Genomic DNA, 21,271 nt, shown 5'->3' with positions numbered 1-21,271 from the left:
TGCATGATCTCCAATTCAGAAATAAAAAGGACTTGTATATACTGCAGGTGTTGAATGTGCTATGGACAACAGTGTTCACAGTTTTAATAGTGTTTGTAAAGGAAGTGAAAATTTTTGTGTGTTCTTAGCAATTTCAAGTGATGCCTAAGACAGAAGTGCTCCCTACACATGAATATTTCAGATGTTTTAACCTTGTCTAGTCCCATAGTGAACACAGTCACACAGAAAAAAACACAACCAGAACCAGGAGACTTGGTAGAACTGGGGCCATATGCCCAGCACCTTACAGGACTAACCCCTGTGTTATGAAGGTTGCACTGAATACCAAATGATAAAGAAAACCAAACCTTTTAAGCCTATAAAGTTTGTTACACCTCACGGTCCAGTGCATGGCAGCAACTAATCAGCAGTCACGCAACAGTTTCCCTGGTGTGGGGCTCAGGGGAGATCCTGTGCTTTGAAGCAGCAGCGTGGGTCACAGATAAAAGCAAAGTCACAGACTCCATGGCTCACTGTTTTTACCTCCCCGCACACCTGAAAGAATGCTTTTTAAATAGGCTGAACAATTCAAAAAAGCAAGGCAGCTTCATTATTAATTCCTAGATAGTTTTGGTATCTGGTCTCATGGATTTGCTAAGAGTTTGCAAGGGAAGATAAAATCTTAAAATCCAAAGAAAGCAATTTTTAGCAGATGCTTCAAGGTTAACATAAAGAATAATGCCATTTGGTTTTGTTGTTTATTTTATTTTAATTAATTTTTCACAATGGAACGAATAGTGCAAGCATGCCATTGTAAAGAAACCAGAAATATATCCGCTACTTTGTTTCTTCATCTTGACAGTTTGGAATTTATTCACTTAAATCCTCCACTTAGACACAACAACAGTAATAAAATATCTGTACACTACTTCTGTTACAAATATAGACACTATTTAGAAAGACTTCACATACTCTGATGTAGGCATTTCTCACTCTAACCAAGAAGTATAGAGGAAGAGCAATTCAGTCACATCATCCAGTAACGGTACCGTATGTTTGCTTTCATTTTAGCCTATCACTGTATAACTTCTAGAATAGTTAAAGAGATAAAGAGAGTGGGGTTTTTAGTTAATTCACTTAGACCTAAGTATCAATTTGTTAATCCTGTTTCACAGATATTTCTAATACTGGTTTTGTGTCTCACTAAAACAAATGCTAGTTTTTGTCTCTTACCCTAATAATGGCTTGAACATTGCCTGCATTTTCAGTACAGATTTCTTTTAAATGACAATTGATGTGGTGGGCTTCTTGCCACAATTTTTTTTGCTAATTCACACAAAAGGTCCTGCTGCTAATTAGCATGCCAATTAGCTAGGTATTTTTCTCCCTCAAAAGACTTGATGAATCAGCTAAGGGTTTCAGTGAGTGCAGTTTTTTAATAAAGTTTTAGTGAGGATCCCAACTTCGGAAACTGAGAATGTTGATAAATGTATGGACCACACTACTGCCCAAAGAACAGATCCATGGTTGCATCATGCTTACTAGACACTGTCTTGTGTTTGTGCCTCTAAAATTAATAAACCCAAATCAGTATTTGTGGCCCTCAAATTTCCTCTTATGATGAATGCTGATGCAGAAAGACGTTCACTGCTGTCTTACTACTCACCTCTACTCAGCCTTTTACCCACCCTCAACTCCTAGTTTTAACCTCTTCAGTCTAAGGAGGACTCTACCTTTGCTGCTACTGCTAGTGGCAGCAACACCGTAACATCAGCTTCTTCCATCTCAGTCCCTGTCTGCAGCTAAGTAAACCTGCCCTGCACAGTTTGTTCACAGCTCTGATTCAAGCAGCTCACAGAAAGGTCTGCACTAAGCCTGTACTTAAATTTTGTGCATTGAAAGAGGACAACCTTTGCTTACACACATTTCATATTGTGACTGTTGCTTTCACACCCATGTAGGCTAGAAAATATTATCATCATAAAAGAAAAATCTAGTTCTAATACTGCAGCTGCTGGGCACTCACATTCACCAGCAGTAGTTTCCACTAGCAAATGGACTTTTCAGCCCTGAGCACAAGTCCTCTCCTTTCAAAACAAACACATGCACTCCCCTGCCTCAAAAGGAAAAACCCCAAACCCTCAAACCTAAGCCAAACTAAACCACAGGTTTTATTTTTTTTTGATACACCATGACTTTGGAAATTTAAACACACAAACAGACAAGCAAAAATACTCAGCCAAGTTACCCTCCTGGTTTCTTCGACTTGGGCATTGTGGAATACAAATAACCATCTAAGTCCATTAATCATCTGCCCCCAGATTACATACTTCTCCTTTTCTCAAAAAGTCCGTATTTTGTTAATACTTTCTTTGTTCAATAACCTTATTTCTGTTTTCTGACTACTGCTGCCCATGCCACCCCCTTGTTGACCTGGTGATTTTATAATTTTTCCAACATATTTCAAACATCCAAAGCCTCTTAGCAAAACACTCCAGTTTTGTTGTGTGGTCATTAATGCAAACATTCCTTTCTTTTTTTTTTTTTTTTTGGTGGCTTACAAGCATTCATTACAATACTAATAGCAAAAATATCCATGTCTTTCCATAGTTGACGTAACTCCATCCCAGTGGTTTGACAGTAAGAGAAATATTTCTATTGTATACAAAAATATGGTTAGATGTTATTTTTCTTCAGTATTGTAACATAATCCTATGAAGCTGGAAGAGGAAGAAGACTATATAAACACTTGCATTCTCTTTGCTATGTGGAATGTAAATAATATAGTCTTATTAACCCTAATCCTTTGGGCAGCAAATTCATGACAAAACAGTCAAAGTGACTGTTCCTTTTGTCTTTTTCAGAATAGCAACCGCTTCCTCATGGGTCACCCCTTCTAAACTCTGCCCATTCACAGCAATGATTTGATCCCCTCTCTTCAGGCGTCCATCTTCTGCTGCTGCACCCTGAAACGATACAACACGTAACTGCAGACTCATCCATTTCTTTCTCACCCTGCCACATTGTCCTTATGGTCTGAATAAGATGGGTTCAGTGCATGAAATCCCCTAAAACTGTTTTGATTTTCAATGATTTAACTACAGTCAACTGTAGTACAGCTTGCTAGTGCTGGACTATGCTGTGCCCTAAGTTTCACAACATCTAGAAATCCGATCTACAGATTTTTATATTCTATTAACCCTGTTCATCCAGCTAGTATAACATTTAAACTTTACTATAGAAGTAAGATCTTCAAGACCTGACGAAGTTTTCAGCAACTCGCATAAGAAATTAAGTAAACAAAACCCAGCTCTGTGCTTTGCTTTACCATAAAAGTTTGGGATTCTGGATTCCAGTTTTTTCTGACTCAGGGCTGTTTCCCATGGTAGTCCAAACTATCAAATCCAGGTCAGTACCTAAACTTCTCCTAAGGTTTAGACTGAGTTCAATTATTTTATCTTGGTCTACCTTTCAGACTCTCAGTCAAAATAAATAAACCAGTCCCTTCTACTACCTGAAGAAAAGACACTTTAAACATAAAGCAAGGGGGCTGTTTTTCTAAATAGGTGCACAATTCTAGTTTTCAGAGTTGAAGAAGACTCTGCCATACGCAGAGTCACATGCATTTGGAAAATCTGACTCTTTCTAAGACTACAGACTTCAAATGCTGCAAGCACATTTTGACCAGCATTTGCACTAGGTAAGAAAAGCTGTGAGAAACTGTATCAATCCTTTGGCTTCAAACTCAGGCCATGATTTAAGATAGCAGCTGCTGTGAACTAACTAATAAATGGATTGACTGAACAAATTTACACTTACCTTTGCAAACACCGTCTTTACATAAATGGGTAGGTCTCCATGGGGACTGCCATAACCACCCACAATACTAAAGCCTAGACCATCTGGTCCTCTATCCAGAGTAATAGTCTTGTACTGAGGAGGTCTAAGAAAAGGAAAAAGGGTACTGTGATGTTGTCTGAACTTATAATTTAACATGTAGAATATTCACCAAGAAACATTTTTCCTTTCAAGCTAAGTAATACGTTTCCCTTTCCACTATAACTACAAATGCTTTTATTATAATGAACTGGCTATTTCAGTTCATGTAAAACACTATAATTGTCTAATGCCCTCATTCTTACTTAACGGTAGCTATTTCAAACACCTCTTCCACACAGCTCAGGGCACAGTTACAGCTGCAATGTCCCACTAACAGTGCTTACTAGCGAAGCAGAGATGCAATACCGCTACTTCAAATCTCCATAACAAAAGTCTACTTTAAAAATCCTGTAACCCATTACACCTCCTAAAACACATCTAAAATTAGCCCAAACAGTAAGGTTTAATTGCTTGTCTCCTCCTTTAATATATGACTGTGTATTTGTATGTATGCATTTATAGAGACAATTTATAGGTATATTTCCTCATGTATACTTTGAGTATTAGGAATTTTGAAGTTCCATCTTTTGAGGTAGATCTGTGTGGCTAAGGAGCCCCATTCTCTCTTTTCGTGTTCCTAGAAGAAAAATGCCTCAGATTTATGACAGGAGTTTGAGGCAAAACTTGTTTACATAGCTGTACCTTGCAGCATACCAGAAGCAGTATACCTTGTATACCAGAAAAGTTGGATGCTCTTGATAGCCCAGTGCTAGAAAGCACATTATGGAAACACAGGTACCACTGTGGAAAGGGCCTTGCTAATTAAGTCTGAGGAAAAACATTTTGGGTGTATCAATTAATCCCAGCTACCAAGGCTCAGTGAAACAAACGAGGCTGCATTTACAGAAAAGAAATCAAATCACGTCATAGCTCTATAGAGGGGTAAAATAAAGCAGCACAGCAAATCACATCATGAAAGACTCAGAAGAGGACCTATGGCCTACAGGTCCCATGTATACTAAATGTGTAAGTCATGATTAAGTCAAACAATTCATCCATTATTTGCTAGAATTTCTAAGTTTTTTAGGTTGAGTTGCATCTAAAATAACAGGCTGCAGACTTTGTATATTCTATAGTTACTGACCCTAAATCATCCTGAAAAATGCTGGTTGAAGTTAGTCCCACAAATGAAAGATTGGACGTAGGTGGATCCTGCTGCTGACCAGTTATGACACTTACTTCTCCTCCAGCTACAACCTAGGAACAGAGTTTGTAAAACAGTAAAATGAGAATGCTGACACTAAAATAATTAATTGTAGCAGCTGGCAAAATAGTATTCAGAAAATATTCCAAATGTCACTGCAGATTTTTTTTACCTGCAACTCAATAGTCCCTGAAGCACTTTTTAAGAGACTAACAGCTTGGGAGTGAGTCATGCCCTCAGCAGATGTTCCACAGATGCTAACAATCCTGTCCCCAACCTGCAGAAGAAAATGTAGAAAATCCAACTAGCAATAAGTTTAGTTACTTTCTTTCAACAATAGCATATCTGTGTATTTGCATTTAGCCAGATTTTATCAGTGATACAGAGCAGGAAAAAAGACATTAGCACCTGTTCATGGTCCCTTTTCTCTCAAAGGCAAACCATCTTTGAACTACATAATGACCTCAAAGGTAGAAAATTCAACACAGAATCATAGAATGGTTTGGGTTGGAATGGAACTTTAAAGATCATCTAGTTCCAACCCCCCTCCTGCAAGCAGGGACACCCTCCACTAGACCAGGTTGCCCAAAGCCCCATCCAACCTGGCCTTGAACACTTCCAGGGATGAGGCATCCACAACCTCCCTGGGCAACCTGTTCCAGTGCCTCAGCACCCTCACAGTGAAGAATTTCTTTCTAACATCTAATCTAAATCTACCCTCCTTCAGCTTAAACCCATTACCCCTTGTCCTATCACTACATGCCCTTGTAAACAGTCCCTCTCCAGCTTTCCTGTAGGCCCCCTTCAGGTACTGGAAGGCTGCTAGAAGGTGTCCCCGGAGCCTTCTCTTCTCCAGGCTGAACAACCCCAACTCTCTCAGCCTGTCCTCATAGGAGAGGTGCTCCAGCCCTCCGATCAGCTTCGTGGCCCTCCTCTGGACTCACTCCAACAGCTCCATATCTCTCCTGTACTGGCACCCCCAGAACTGGATGCAGTACTCCAGGTGAGGTCTCACAAGAGCAGAGTAGAGGGGCAGGATCACCTCCCTTGACCTGCTGGTCACACCTCTTTTGATGCAGCCCAGGACACAGTTGACTTTCCGGGCTGCAAGCGCACATTGCCAGCTCATGTTGAGCTCTTCATCAATCAATACCCCAAAGTCCTTCTCCTCTGGGCTGCTCTCAATCCATTTCCTGCCCAGCCTGTAGATGTGCTTGGGATTGCGCCAACCCACGTACAGGATCTTGCACTTGGCCTTGTTGAACTTCATACGGTTTGCATGGGCCCACCTCTCCAGCCTGTCAAGGTCCCTCTGGATGGCATTCCTTCCCTCCAGTGTGTCGACCACACCACACAGCTTGGTGTCTTTGGCAAACTTGCTGAGGATGCACTCGATCCCGCTGTCCATGTCACTGACCAAGGTGCCGGTCCCAGTACTGACCCCTGAGGAATGCCACTTGTCACTGTTCTCCAACTGGACATTGAGCCGTTGACTGCAACTCTTTCAGTGCGACCAGCCAGCCAATTCCTTGTCCACCGAGTGGTCCATCCATTGAATCCATGTCTCTCCAATTTAGAGACAAGGATGTCGTGCGGGACAGCATCAAATGCTTTGCACAAGTCCAGGCAGATGACGTCAGTCGGTCTTCCCTTATCCACCAACACTGTAACCTCATCACAGAAGGCCACCAAATTTGTCAGACATGATTTGCCCTTAGTGAAGTCACGTTGGCTGTCAACAATCACCTCCTTATTCTCCATGTGCCTTGCATTAGCAGATTACAGCGGTTTACTGTATTCAGTGTAAAAAGATAATGATGCTTTATAGAACTGATCCTAGTACTGCTGAAATATACAGCATGTAAAAAAAGAGGTGCATTTTGCATGTTACCTGAAGACAGACAGACTGAAGTAGTAAATTGTCATCAAAGATTAGATGTTGGAATGCATCCTGAAATAACACTGTCCATTTTCCAAGGAGCGTTGAGTCAAATTTAACCACCTCTGGTACAGACTGGATACAGTTTGCACGTAAGTGCTGTATCAGATATGACCTCCCACTTTAACTCAGAACCTAAAAAGTACTATCTCTATCCTAACACAGATAATCGTAGAAAATATGAGAGATAAAACAGACTGCACACATATGGCTGCAGGAATGACCACCATGCTCATCAGTGGAGCTCACCTACAGAATCCATCATTCTGAATCATTCTCTTTACTTTTAATTTTCACAAGCTGACTACCTCTATGATCCCAGATTGCTTTCACACTTCCTTCCCAAAGTTAGTATCTTTCAGCAATTACTTTTTACCATACTACCAACCTGAGTTACTGTTTTGTCAATCCAAACTGCAAAAATTCCTGTCACAGTCAGAAGCATTTATGACTGTATAATCCAACTGCTAATTTATTGCCTGCCTAGAGTAATTACTGTGCATTATCCATGCAATCTTTACAACCTTCTTAACAATTAACTTACTCTGAGTTTCTGAGTCTGAGCTGCAACTCCATTTGGATGCATCATGGCAATAAATATAGGAACATCTCCAAGAGGACTTCCTACACCTCCAGCAATGCTCACTCCTAGTGAATCTGCAGGGGCCTGTTATTGTAATAAAAAAAGATTAGATTTTTCTGGAAAGAAAAACACATACAAAGAATTGTAGGCTTATCTCAAAAAATTACTAAAGCCTGTGTCTTATGAAAATCAGAATTCCTATGTCTCAAGCCATTTTTTAAGCTAATACACTTTGCATCATCTTGAGAAAGTGCAGAGAGCATGATATATGTTGTTTCTTCCTATCAGTGGTAGGTCACCATTTCCTGACATAGTTGTATGTTTTATCTTAACCAAACTAAATATGGAATTCAGCATCAGACCCTTAATGTCAGTGTAGAAAGTCTGGGCAAGGAAAACTGGACAGATGGGACTGATTGTCCCTAATATTATCTATAACCATCTCCTATTATGAACTGCCAAAGACGAGAATTAATCTTTATGCTCCCCCTAGTGTCCTATTGTTGAAGAACAAAACTAGCTGTTTACTACTGTACAACATGCTACTACCTAACTGCAAAAACTGCTATGTAAACTGGCGTTTGCAGACTTTACTGTAGAAAGAGAATGGCTAAACACAATCCATGTAATTATGTGAACTACAGGCAAGGCAAAGTCAAATAGATACAAATATTCTAGACAATCAGAAGCAGTCTGTGACTCAGATCTCATGCTCCTGTAAATAAGGAAGTCAATTGAATTTCACAGTTGAAAAGATGGCAGCTGTCATCTAAGAGCCTACCCATTAAAAATATGTGTGAAGAAAGATATTAAATATGAAAAAATGTGCTTGCAACTTTAGTACAGTTCCCCTGACTTCATTAAAGCTGAATCTGGATTTAACTCAGTCTGATAACAGTAAAACTAGGTTCCATTATCTCTTACTAATCCTTCCTCCTTTTGCTTTCAAAACAGGTCACAAAATGTGATAGCATAAATCAAACTGATTTTACATAAAAATACAGGCAGTGGAGATCGTACAGTCTTGACCTGAAAAGGCAGGCAAATTAATTAGCTATTGCCACATCAATTCCCCTCTCAAAATTACTAACATGGCCAGACTTCTTTTCTGTAAACACAACTATTGATGACATCTACAAAACCGGTTCCTGATATATACCACTTTATGCTGTAACTTACCTTTTTTATTTCAACTGTTCTTAGTCCCTGTATTTCAGAAGCTGCTGCCAAATTAATAAAAAAAAAAAAAAAAAAAAAAAGAAAAGTTGAACTAGTATTTTTAGGAAACTTTTCCATTAAAGTTATCCACACAACTATGATGATTCTAACTTTCTGCTGGATTATTACAGACATACGTTTTAAGAAGATTTTGAAAGTGGCTGTCATTGAATTAATAGGATTAAAATACTTCTAGAATGGGCAGAAAAGTAATTCATTCTCTCCATTTAAATAACTTCTGGAATAAAACTGCTAAGCATGCTCAAATAGAATAGAAAAAAATCTACTATATGCTAGCAATACTTTGGTCAGAAATAACTTTGATCTAAATTTGAGCACAAGGCAGCTATTCCACATCTATTCTAATTTAGCTATACAGTATCTAGACTTCTATGAATGAGAGCTTGACTGAAGATGCATTTAGGATTAAACAGAAAATTATGGCTCAATTTAGAGTCTCAATATCTAAACTGCTGGTATAACAAGCTGCTAGTTTCTTTTATAAAAGGCTATCCAAACATATATATGATATACTGTACAATAACCACCCTGTAGAGTTTTAATGACAATGGAATTGCTTTCAGGCCTATAGTACATAATGACATTTTAGAGAAAGTGAAAGATCTCAGCTACGGTTCACACGTATAAAATACTGAAAGCACCAAAGAAACCTTACCAGTATTCTTCTTCAGACCACTTTCAAAGACTTCAGGTGCACTGGACCCAGAAACTGGAAAACCGAACGATGAGAGACTGCCACTTCCTTCGCTGACCTAAATACAATTTTAGACTGGGATTAGAGAGCAGCTTCAGACACCCAATTGATAAAACTAACCCACAGTATTCAGTGGATTTTGCTGTATTTTACTTTTTCTGTGCCCAGTTAAAGCTGATACAGTGAACCTCCACGTATTTCCTTGTCACTCTAGAGGGCTCCTTGTTTGAAACATCATTAGACCAACAAAGATTGCACGCCTACGACCCCACACAATGCTTTGGAGCACTGCTTCTGAGGGCCAGACTGTGTTCTTACATTTGCACCTTCTATCACCTCACAGAGATCTTCTGGTGCAAATGTTAGCCACAATTATCAAAGTAGGGACAGAATACAAAAGACAGATCTCTATACATACATCCTCATGTGTACACTCATATTCACCCACTCCATCAGCTAAAACTAAGATTAGGCTCTACACTCAGCTTCATTTGCACAATTTCCAGAAAGATTTTCACTATACCCGCAGGGCAATGTAAAGGAACAACATGGCTCCCAGTGAGACTAGTTTGCTGACTGTTACAGACTCTTCACAGAAAACATTCAACATTGTGAATTACTTCTTACTTAAGAACTTAGATTAAGTCTGCCTAGAGCCTGCACATTTTTGTCTTTTTTTGGCATTACCCATTTTGAAGAGAGAATAACATTTCAGTCTTATCCAGTTTTAATCTGTTCACTTGAAACTGTTTAATTATGATTTGTCTTAAAACTATTTATCTTCAGTACTTGATGATCTGCATACCCAGTTTAAAACCAGAGAAAGTTCTAAGGTAATTTGTGAGGTGTCAGAAATATAGTTCCTACTAGAAAGAATCAGAATTCAAATGCGGCAACTGATGCAAGTTTGTAACACTCCACCATCAGACCAACAATAAAATAAATAAACATGAGAAAAGCCAGATGGAAAAGGTACAGGTTTCCTGCTTCTGATGACCAAGACTACAGTAAGAAGTAAGGAGTGGATAAATTCATTAAATTTACTGAAACAAAACTCCACTGCATGCCTAGCACTGCTAAAGTAACAACAAGGTTTAAAATTCACTCCAACTTCTTCTGGTACCGATGAGAAAGAATCAGAGGTCTCCCTGCTTCCAAGGCTGCAGCCATGAAAACCAGACTAGGAAACACAGCAAAGCCATTTCTGGAACACATTTTTGGCTGGATCAGGTCTTTAATAGATAAAACATGCTACAGTGAACATATAAAATGGTTATCAAAAGCTGCAAAGTACTTTTCTTCATCTTGGATCAAGTATGTGGAAAATCATTGTCATCATAAAACCAATTCTTTTTATTTGTTTTCATTATTTAACCACATTTTATTTCTTTCAGACTAAACGGTTTTACAGTTACGCACCTGGCTGCTCTGGGATGTTCTCCTCTCAGAGTGGAATGGACCAGCTTTTATTCTTCCGACCTCTAGTCTTACTGTACCTAATGAACACTAAAGAACCAGTCATTTATAACATATTTCTTCTGTCTACAAGATTAAAGCATATGACAATATTTAAGTCACTTATTGGATGGTGGGAAAAAAAATATGGACAGAGAGGAAAATAATGGGCTAACAACCCTGCAATGAGCACCGAGCAGACAGAGCTCATGGCAGGATCAGAGCCACACAAACCAAGTACACACCATGATATTCAATACTGAGAAGGCTACTTTTTGGATTAACCAGTATTACAATACAGATACGAAAATTCACAAGACTCATTCTTTTACTTTTCACTTAACAGAGTTAAGCAGTTTTGGCTCCTTAACTGTAATGTCAACATACATTTTCAAGATGGCATTTTTCAAGGAACAGTGAAATACACTATTTTCACCATAAGCACTAAAAATAGTCTAACACCTCAAAGTATTAATCATTATTTCTGTTGATATGACTGACAACACGATACTTAAACTGGTAGTTACTCATCTCTTGAAATTATCTGTTACTCTGGATGCATACCAACCTAACTAAAGAAATTTTGGGCAGGAGTTTTTCCAAGCATGTATCTATAGTTTAAGACATCTTTCTGCATCTGACTCCCAACAGGAAGCTGGGTGATATGGACTGTTTGCACATTGGAAAATCATTCTACTACTCTTTAAGCTTTTAATTACACTAATAAGTATTTACACGTCTGCATAAAATGCATGTATTGGAAAAACATTCACCCTGCAATCAAATATTTAGAAAAAAAGACATTAGGCTGATTTTGGAAACAGATAAGCTATCATCACAAACAACATTTAGAAAACTTGACTTCCGAAATAATACAAGTAGTGTCAAATCAACGTATTCAAATTAGAAATTTCAAAATTTTGTTGCTATTTTGGTTTTCCTTCTGTCTTCCACTGGGAAGTTGTTAGTATGAACTCCTGTATCCAAAGAACTTAATATTACATAAGTTTGCCTTTATTTATCATGCTTTAGCTGTATTACCCTAAGAGAGGTTCATTTATTTGTCAGAAAATTCACAGTAAGAAATAAACTAATGTATCTAAACTAACAGCAGGACATACCCATTCAAATAGGGTTTCCATACCTCATATCCTGTTGCTATTCTCTTAAGGGTGACACTAAAAGAGATATTCCTAAACTGCTTTTTAGTTTTTAAATAATGTTGACTTCTCTATGTCCTGGGGAAGACTTGATCACATCTCAGGCAAAACCATCCTTTCCTGCTTCTATGAATTGACTCGTATTAAACCATATGGACAACTCTTACCCAAAATGGAAAATTTAGGAAGTAAGTCTATGTACCTAAAATTACCACATCCTCACATAAAATGCAAACCCACAAATGAGATTTAAAAATTGTAAGGTGTGAAAGTGGGAGTTAATTCTTTCCAACTGAACTTGTGAATAAATCAATTCACATTTACTTTTATTACAGCTTTCTCTCTTTTCCTGAATTCTTGCATTTGATAAATCTGTACATCAAATGAGGGGAAAAAATGATCAGCTTTTCACATTTTTAGGGATACTTAAAAAGAAACTGCAAGAGCAGGCAGAATTCTCAGCCTGACAACACATTCTAGGTCTCATGCTACTTAAAATACATTGGGATCTTCCAAAGATTATAAATAATTTTCTAGCAAAATATGTTTCAGACAGTTTCAGACAGTTCAAGACAATTTGCTCCTAAATCTTACTCTCAGAACTGATACCTGAACTAAGACTGCTGACTGCCTACATGTGAGTGATCGTGCTTTATTCCATTTATACTGCATGAACCAAACAAAATCGTTAACAATAACATATCTGAGGTATTTTAAAAGCCTTATTTCTTAGGACTAGGACAATTAATGACAAGCACTAGTGAGTGGGATGAAGTACTTCAAACAGGACTATATGAATGGTAAGTGGGAACTAAGAATCTTCAATTAGATACTCCACAATGCTTGCCAAAATAAAAGAAACTTTCCACATAAAATGGCATTTTAATTTAGAAGAGATGTTGAAGTCCAGCATTTGAAGAAGAAACACACTGTCTTTACATAAAACAAAGTATCAGGTGAGAGAGGAAAAGAACTACTATCCCAGAAGAGTATATTAATGAGTTCACTACCAGAACACAGACCCAGTTCTGGCATTCTCACTTACTGGCACATGCTAAAAATAGAGAGAAAGTGCTCCTACCTCCCCATTCTACACTCCCTCCCCCCCCAAAAAAAAAAGGAAAAAAAAGCTCGAGAAACTGTTCAAAACCTGGAAAAATATACCTTTGCATGTGAGTGCAAAGAAGCATGGTCGTGTGACTATGTATCCAAGAGTCAGCTATGAGTAGTGGCTGTTAATTTTTTTCCAGTGGAATGGTTTTCCATTGGAAAATGCTGACTTGATGGAATCCTCACCATGCAGCAGGAATGTCTCAAAACCCTGGATGGAAAACAGACAAGCTGGCTGACCACTTGGACTTCCTGCCAGACCACAGGAAATGTGTATCTGACTTCATTCTGATTTGGAAATAGGGGGAGGACATCAGAAGGACAAAATTTATCAAGAACAGAATTTCTGGTTCCAAGAGCTGCAGATAGGAGTTTACTTTGTCAGAAATATCTTTGTGAGAAATCAATTTCTTTTACTAGCTGCCTTGGTCACTGGAAAACGCATTATAGTATATAATGGCTGTAAGGTGACATTAGACATACACAGAGAAAAAAAAAAAGATTAACATTATCAGCTGTGAAAGTAATTACTTTTTGGCACAACTGCTCTGATGAATTCTCCATCATTTAAAGTCAGTTCTGCATATCTTCCCAAAAATGTGAGATAGTTATCAGTTTGTTGGAGAAAATACAATGTTAAGTTTTACGTTGTTCTAGGTAATGGTCTTCTAGTGCCCTATAAACATATTGCACTCTGCACCACCACTACTCCCATTTTGCCCCACCACTACTCCCATTTTCATCAGGCAAAGTACCAAAATCTGAATGCTCTAGGCTTCAGGAAGCTTACATTTGGGTCCACAGCTCGTTCTCACTGACATCTGAGTAACAGTCTGAACTCACTCTGAATAGAACTAAAGCCTTCAAAAAATCTGGATCTCAATTCTTCACTTTTATGCACTTTTTTAATACCTTTAGCAAAGCTGCAACAGCCTCCTGGTTAGCATTTCGAACATCTTCTCCATTCACTGTCAATATCTGGTCTCCTTGCATCAATCTCCCATCTGTATCTGCTATTCCTCCTTTGACGATGTCTGACACAAACACCCCTGTATCATTTCTGCAAACACACACATGGATTTTTGCATTACGATATTGTTTGAGGGCCATTTTTATAGCTTGCTGTTGGGAACACAATAAACTTTGTCTCATTTTTCTGTTGAGTAACACGGGGCAAGCTCCTCCTGGAATGGCCAATTAGCTTAAGCACAAAAATGACATGCACAGTCTTCAAGCCCACAGGATCTGAGCACCAGACTCCAACAGAAACATGTGCATGCCCAGCAAGTCCCAGACATTGACTCTGCAGGTACATTCATACCTTTTCCCAACAATACTCAGTCCAAGGCCTTTTCCAGGCTTCTTTTGGAGCTCTATATTGAGTACATCATACATGTCTTCTTCCTTGTACTGGGCCTCATCTCTGTACACAGTCAGACGAACTTTCTGGGGAGTCTGTCGGAGGACATTTATTGCTTCATCATGTGTGGCATTCCTGAGATCAAGCCCATTCACCTGCAATGAAAGCATACCATGATAAAGAGTGCAGGACCTTCCAGTAGACAAACAGAAGATGCCCACCTAGCAAATGACAATAAAAGTGACCAAAGAAACCACCACACCTCTAATATCTGATCCCCAGCCCACAGTCTCCCATCTTTAGATGCTGCTCCTTCTTCATATACTTCATGGATAATGATTGCTCCCTGTGGATAAATAAAACAAAAATAAATTGCATGTTGAAAGAGCATGCCCTTATTTTGAGCCAAGAGCAACCGAAAATTTCTACAATAATTCATCAGTGATAAAAAAAACAATCAGATGTATGATGAGCAAATTATCAAAATATTTAAGAAGTTTATTCATATTTTCCATTTTAAAAGTGCTTTTTTTTTTTTTTTTCCCCTGAACTGGTATGTTTGGTATCTTTTTATAAATGCTACAGAAACAAATGAAGTAAAAATCTCTTCTACCAGACATTTTAATTTCATTATTGTTATCTCACTTGAGTGACACACGTATTTTTCCAACCAACCAGCAAAGTGTCTGCTCCTCCAACAATGCTCAGACCAAGACCAGTCCGCCCTTTGGAGATATCAATGGTTGTTTCACATCCAGGAATGATGGGACAAGTAGCTGGGTCAGAAGCTAATGTGGCTGGAGTTGAACATCTGCTTGTGTCTAAAACAACAATTAGAGGAAGAGGAGTCAATATTGGAAGTGACTTTAAAACAGCATTTTGAGAGTGCATCGACAGCTCTACAGAAACAGCTGAGCAGCTGACCTATAAAGAATGATGCTGCCAACTCTCCCTTCCCCTCAGACAACTACTATTCTGTAGTTTTAATCCAGTTGTCCTCTTTTTATACCATCAAGTAGGTGGATCACAGCCTGGAAAGCCAAAGAAGCTATTGTATAAAACAGATTCTATTCGGGATAGAATTTAATTTAAACATCTATACCAGCAACTCTGCAATGTAGATCAGAGATAAAGGAAGTACATAGTATGTATTAAACACACAGATTCAAGGATGTCAACCCTGCACTTTCACAACGGGTCAAGTCAAGGTCCATCTAACTAAATATTCCATCTCAGACTCAGATCTGTACCATGAGAAAGAATGTTGAGTATGAATCAAATGTAGTGATACTTCACAAGATCAGCAATTCATGGTCAAGTCAAAGGTTTTATACACTGTATTATATTTAGTGGCCCTCAAAAAGACCTTTTTTACACCAATCTAACTTTTAACTGGCCACTGACACAGCTTTTGGAATCAGTAACTTTCATGGTGTAAATGTATATTGTCACAGTGTAAATACATACGGCATCCTTATGTAGCAATTTACCTGTATATTCAGGATCTTTGGTATGTCACAAATGGATATTTACTTCAGTATTTTACTCAGTTCTGTATCCTTCGAAGAAAAAAAACCCTAAAAATACTAGGAGGGGATATTGCATAGCAACTAAAGGAAAAACTCAGAAACCTAACTGTTCAGATTATCACTTATGTCCTCTGTGCTTTAAAAAAACACCAAAATTACATTTTTTCCAAAAGTTAAAAACAGGGATCTAAATCCTTTTGAGGCACTTTGAGAGGGCATTGATTAAAAGAACTTCCACTGAAACTAACAGAGGACTTGACCATTCATAAATATGCATTTATGTTAGACAAATACTTAGGTAAAGCATGAGCAGTAGGTCCTGCAGGAACAGCAAGCCTCAAACCTAATCTTGGCCTCTGAAAGGAACCAGAAGGGCAATTAAGATTTTTTAAGGGTAAAGATTTTGTGTGAGTAGAGAACAGGTTACTCAACTGCTCTGTTATGCAAGTTCTTCATGTGTACGATGAGCAACTACTCAAGCTTAGTTGGACATAAGTAGGGTAGTCAAGGCTTAAGTATAATAATTCTGTCCAGAAGGTATAAAATGTACATGAAATATATGAACTGAAGAATTGGAAGGGAGTCTTGGTATGCAAAGTTGACCGCATCTAGATAGCTGCATCAGTATTGGGCCAGAAATTGCCTACATAGTACCGCCGGAAACATTGAAGTTGGGTAGAAATCAGGCCAATAGGGAAAAAGTAGGTAGGGATGGGTTGCTTATTTGGAAGGAGTCTGTGCAGAGCAAACAAGGGGCAGGCGCAGCAAAAAGATGGGCTTGGTAAAAGAAAGCTGGGGAATTAAAATAGAAAATCGGGTGGAGAAACAAGAGGAGGGAGATCTTCCAATAACTGGGTTGTGAATCCCTGTAAGTGGTAGTGAAGCCAAGCTGCAATCACAAATCCCCAGGATGCTGCAGGGAGCACTGCTGAAATCTCCATCAGGAGACTTGCTGTGGCAGGGTGGAGATGGAAGGGATAGACTTGGACAAAGCAATAGATTTTACCCTAAAACTAAATGCAGAAGGGAAAACAACAGAAATACCACCTAGTAGGTTCTCTGTGTGTTTCTTAAGATTTCTTTATAGTAGTATAATTGTGTATCAATACTACTGCTAGTAATAACCAATAGAAACATGACTCAGTAATAACTGCAGTGATGTACATATAAATTAACTGTGATGTGCGCATTAGTCAATTATTAGTTTCTTAGCAGTGTGTTGCTTAACCATCATCAATCAGTTGCATCTCGACTCTCCACTCTAAAGAGAGAGAGTCAAACGTGGCCAGTAATAAATGGCAAGACAGTCTCAACCGTTCCTCTCTTCTAGAAAAGATGACATGACTTTTCTCCCTCATTTAAAGGAATGCCTCCTCTAGACATCCATGACAGAAGCACCTGCTGCACAGCCTTTGGGAGGAAGGAGGAAATCCCTCCATCCTCCTGCCTCTACAACAGGCCAGTGGGAAGGCAAGAGGTAGGTCTTTGGTGTGGAGCCTTACTGCTTTATTTAGATGGAAGTACAAGAAAATGCAACTCAGAAGACACCTGAATGTGTACAAAAAGAGAAAAATTGTTTACAAGCTGTGTCTTCATTTTTATGTCACAACCCCAGTGAAGACAGACACACAAGGAGAATCTTACTTTTGGTGGCTTCTGGTTCTGGTGAGCTGGAAGAGGGGATAGCTGCTGGTGCCTGCAGATTCCTCCTCTCTGCCAGGGCAGTGCTGGAAGGGACTGGTGCTGCAGTCAGGCTATCCATCTCGGCAGAGTTGACTGTAAGCCTCACCGCAGTTTTGGATGCCTTCAGGAGACTAATAAACTAAATGATAAAGAGAAAAACTGGTGAAGAGTGTAACTGGACTGTTCAGTTGTGAAACAAAAATAAAACAGAAGAACCATTCTGCAAACTGGAGCTACAAGTCACAATTCTGCAGGTTTTCTTGGTAATGAACAAGAACAAATATCCGTATTTTCGTAAGAAACAGCAGTAGAGTTTCTGTAGGCCAGACCTGGCTGATTTTAATCAAGTAGCTTCCATGCAACTTCACCAAACTATACCAGATTAGAATATGGCACTCTTTCAATGGCTTCTCTGGACAAAAGTCTATGTTTACAGCAATTATTAAAAAAATCAGGAAAGTAGTATTATCTTTTAATGCTTGAGTGGAGCCCAATTCTGATCCCACAGAAGTCAATGCCAAAACATCTACTGATTTAAATAAATGTGCTACTGTGATCCTAGTTCCTCAATCGGATACACAGCTGGAATGAAAATCTGAAAATATTACCTGAACTACAGGATGGCAAGAAGAACACTAGAGTGTAATGCAAAACTTAGTTTAAAGGGATACTGAAAAACCTTCAAAATTAATTGCCGTCTCACAGAAGAGACACCAAATCCTCCTGAGACTTTACATTTCAGTAGAAGTATTTTCAGAAATTACTTATTCAATCTCTGTCTCTTCTTCCAAAGACTACCGACTTCCTTGCCGACAACTTCACTATCTCTTACTCATTTACAGCTTCAGAGATAGCAGCATATCAAAGAGTAAGATGGACGCTCTCCTAATTGCCCTTTAACAAACAGAAAGTGATCTTCTCATGCCTAAAGAATCACTTCTCTTGGTAGCAAGGCAGATGCTAGAAAAAAGCCCTCATTGATTCATTACAGAACCTAAATTGAGTTTGGAGAGCTAGGAGTTAGAAACAAATCTAACTGTCTTGTTATTTAGGAATGGAGACAGTTTTCTGCAAAGGGCTGAAATACAAGACTTGGAATATAATGAGGCCATTATTATAGACACTCCCCAGGTATAAGTACAGTTCATGACCTGATTTACCACTGATGCAACTCATCCATGTAAATTTACACATATTAATTTTATTGGTTCTAATGCTTTTAAAGTATGAAGTCATTATTGAGAGATAGTTCATGACTTTTAACCCATAATTAAGTGCCTCTCAGCCATCAGATCTGAACAACAACAACAACAAAATCGTATCTGTAGCATGGAGATAGATGATTCATGTAAAATAGCAGCTGAGCTTTAAATTCAGGCTTTATCTTTTTCTGCAGTAGTTTCCTTATCCAAACAATGCCTGTGGATATTTGGTTCTTTAAGCCAGCTTTGAAAATGAAGTCAAAGTATAGTCATGAAAACCTCACTGGTTTGTTTACGACACAATCATCTCCTGACACTTCAGAAGCACCTTTTCTACTGGATATCCCACAACAATTTCATCATCCACTGCCAGGATCTGATCTCCAACTTTGATTCGTCCATCCTGGAAACAACATAGAATAAAAAATATGAGCTCTGGATGCTACTCCAAAAAACATTTTTCATTCCCTATTTGGATTTTAAATGTTCTCACACCTTTGCTGCTGCACCATGATCTGTTAAGCTCTTAATAATTACTCCATTACTTGTGTCTTCTTCACTAATGGCAATTCCCAAGCCTCCTTGATCCTGGGGCAAACAGAAAAATGCAAATGGTTAGGTAGTGTTTATCAAAATGTTGGAATACATTCACTAAAGACTAGTGAAGCCTGCAGACCTAACAAAAGTTTGGGTTTTCACAGTGCATCAATATTTTTGTTTTAAACTAATCTATTTCTGAAATAGATTTTGCCAACCTACAAACAGCACATTGGCTACCAAGATAAATCTGAAACACTTCTAAATTCACATCTACTCCTTTGAAACTTAAAAGGTCAGTTGTGATTCAGTCCTTAAATTCATAAATAGGAGTAAGAAACACAAAATATTTGGAAACTACGAACTGATGGAAATAAAACTTGATGATCGAGCTTTAGTTCATTATTTGAAACCACATAAAAATACACATAAGAGTGGAAAATACAGAGGGTGGAAAATGTATGCTCTTCCTGTGAAATTAGTAAATGTTTGTGGCAGAGTGAAATTTCCCTAATGCTTTCACCTAGAATTAAATCATCCAGATACTATCATCTGTAAGATATTCTCCTGGCTAATAATGGAAGGCTAGATGCTTTCCAAGGAGAAAAAATTACCAGCAGTCTGCAAGTCTCTATCCTTATGTTCACTGAATGCAACTGTCTTCTCCATGTCAATAAGCAGGAGCAGCATTTTTCTGCCCTCAGTTGGCAGCTTCACAGGCACAGAACAGCTGGCCATTTTCTCCCAGCTGCACAATTTCCACTAAGTATGTACGTTGTTGCGGGGATTTGGTGTTTATACTCTGCTAATTCATTTACTCTGAACAACTAAGGCAATGATTTTACCTGAGGCATCACCATCAGCTGGTTACCACAAGTTTTCCAAGTAGGACAAGATGTGACATCTTCCAGAGACGCAGAACAATTGGCAAATTTACGTGACGTTAAAGTGACTGACTCATGAGGTTGCCAACAACAGTCATTACCTCAGGAAAACTTTGGCAAGCATTTACAAATAGGAAGAGAAGACCTCTAGAAATCTCTATTCTGACTTCCAGTAAGCAAGAGACTAAGTTTCTTTGCCATAAGAGGGACTCCAATACAAAAAAGCAAGCTAGTGAATACAAATGTAGCTAATGTAAATTTCATTTTCAGCACATACCTTAGGGAGTTCCACATACTGAATGTTTTTACATGAACTGAAGTCAGAACAAGCACTGGAGTTTGTAGTACTGATGTCAATCTAATAGAAAATGAAAACATAGCTGTGAGCAACTATATTCAATATTTTGCATCAAAATAAAGCAGCGCACAAACATTTAAAGTGTGTCCGATCACTTTCTGGATTCATTTAAACTGCTATAACCCTATTCATGGGAATGTTAGATTTACTTCATAGTTTAGATGAACATAAAACAGAATTGAGCACAGCTGTACTAAATTTAGCAGCTTTACTAAAATCTGATTTGTTTTTACATTGGATTTCTTTTTCTTTTGTAGCGTTTGCTAAGCAGACCTGGCACTCCTCTATCCAGACCAATGTAAGTATCTCATTCAAATGAGAGGAACAAAAATTTACTTTACCTCTTGATGTTGAAGAGTCCCTGAAGTACACTGTGACACCTCTACTGACTTTGCAGGGCAAACGGCCATCTGATTTACTGCATCTTTATTTCTACAATAGATCCAGTTCAAGAATGTAGTAAGAAAGTAGTAACA

At 38.5% G+C, this 21,271-nt stretch overlaps 1 protein-coding gene across 21 annotated transcripts in view; it reads right to left on the bottom strand.

Annotated features, from left to right (window-relative positions):
* Window positions 1-715: 715 nt before the first annotated feature.
* The window catches only part of MPDZ (multiple PDZ domain crumbs cell polarity complex component), a 102,831-nt gene continuing 82,275 nt past the window's right edge, over window positions 716-21,271 (bottom strand). For 20 of the 21 annotated variants that reach the window (XM_075740975.1, XM_075740976.1, XM_075740987.1 and 17 more), the window contains 17 exons: window positions 21,137-21,227; window positions 20,715-20,795; window positions 19,512-19,604; window positions 19,345-19,419; window positions 17,776-17,953; window positions 15,278-15,423; window positions 14,865-14,948; window positions 14,564-14,757; window positions 14,155-14,302; window positions 10,937-11,023; window positions 9,479-9,575; window positions 8,764-8,807; window positions 7,546-7,668; window positions 5,235-5,339; window positions 5,003-5,115; window positions 3,799-3,922; window positions 716-2,945 (listed from right to left, as the gene is read on the bottom strand). In XM_075740975.1, the coding sequence (XP_075597090.1) occupies window positions 2,799-2,945; window positions 3,799-3,922; window positions 5,003-5,115; window positions 5,235-5,339; window positions 7,546-7,668; window positions 8,764-8,807; window positions 9,479-9,575; window positions 10,937-11,023; window positions 14,155-14,302; window positions 14,564-14,757; window positions 14,865-14,948; window positions 15,278-15,423; window positions 17,776-17,953; window positions 19,345-19,419; window positions 19,512-19,604; window positions 20,715-20,795; window positions 21,137-21,227 (1,930 nt within the window). In that variant the 3' untranslated portion in view covers window positions 716-2,798. The remainder of the gene's footprint in view (window positions 2,946-3,798; window positions 3,923-5,002; window positions 5,116-5,234; window positions 5,340-7,545; window positions 7,669-8,763; window positions 8,808-9,478; window positions 9,576-10,936; window positions 11,024-14,154; window positions 14,303-14,563; window positions 14,758-14,864; window positions 14,949-15,277; window positions 15,424-17,775; window positions 17,954-19,344; window positions 19,420-19,511; window positions 19,605-20,714; window positions 20,796-21,136; window positions 21,228-21,271) is intronic. The other variant, XM_075740979.1, reaches the window with a different exon arrangement.

Source organism: Balearica regulorum, chromosome Z (genome assembly GCF_011004875.1).
Source record: "Balearica regulorum gibbericeps isolate bBalReg1 chromosome Z, bBalReg1.pri, whole genome shotgun sequence".
NCBI lineage: Eukaryota > Metazoa > Chordata > Aves > Gruiformes > Gruidae > Balearica > Balearica regulorum.
Note: the sequence above shows the minus strand (reverse complement) of the source record. Positions and strands in the feature narration are given on the sequence as shown.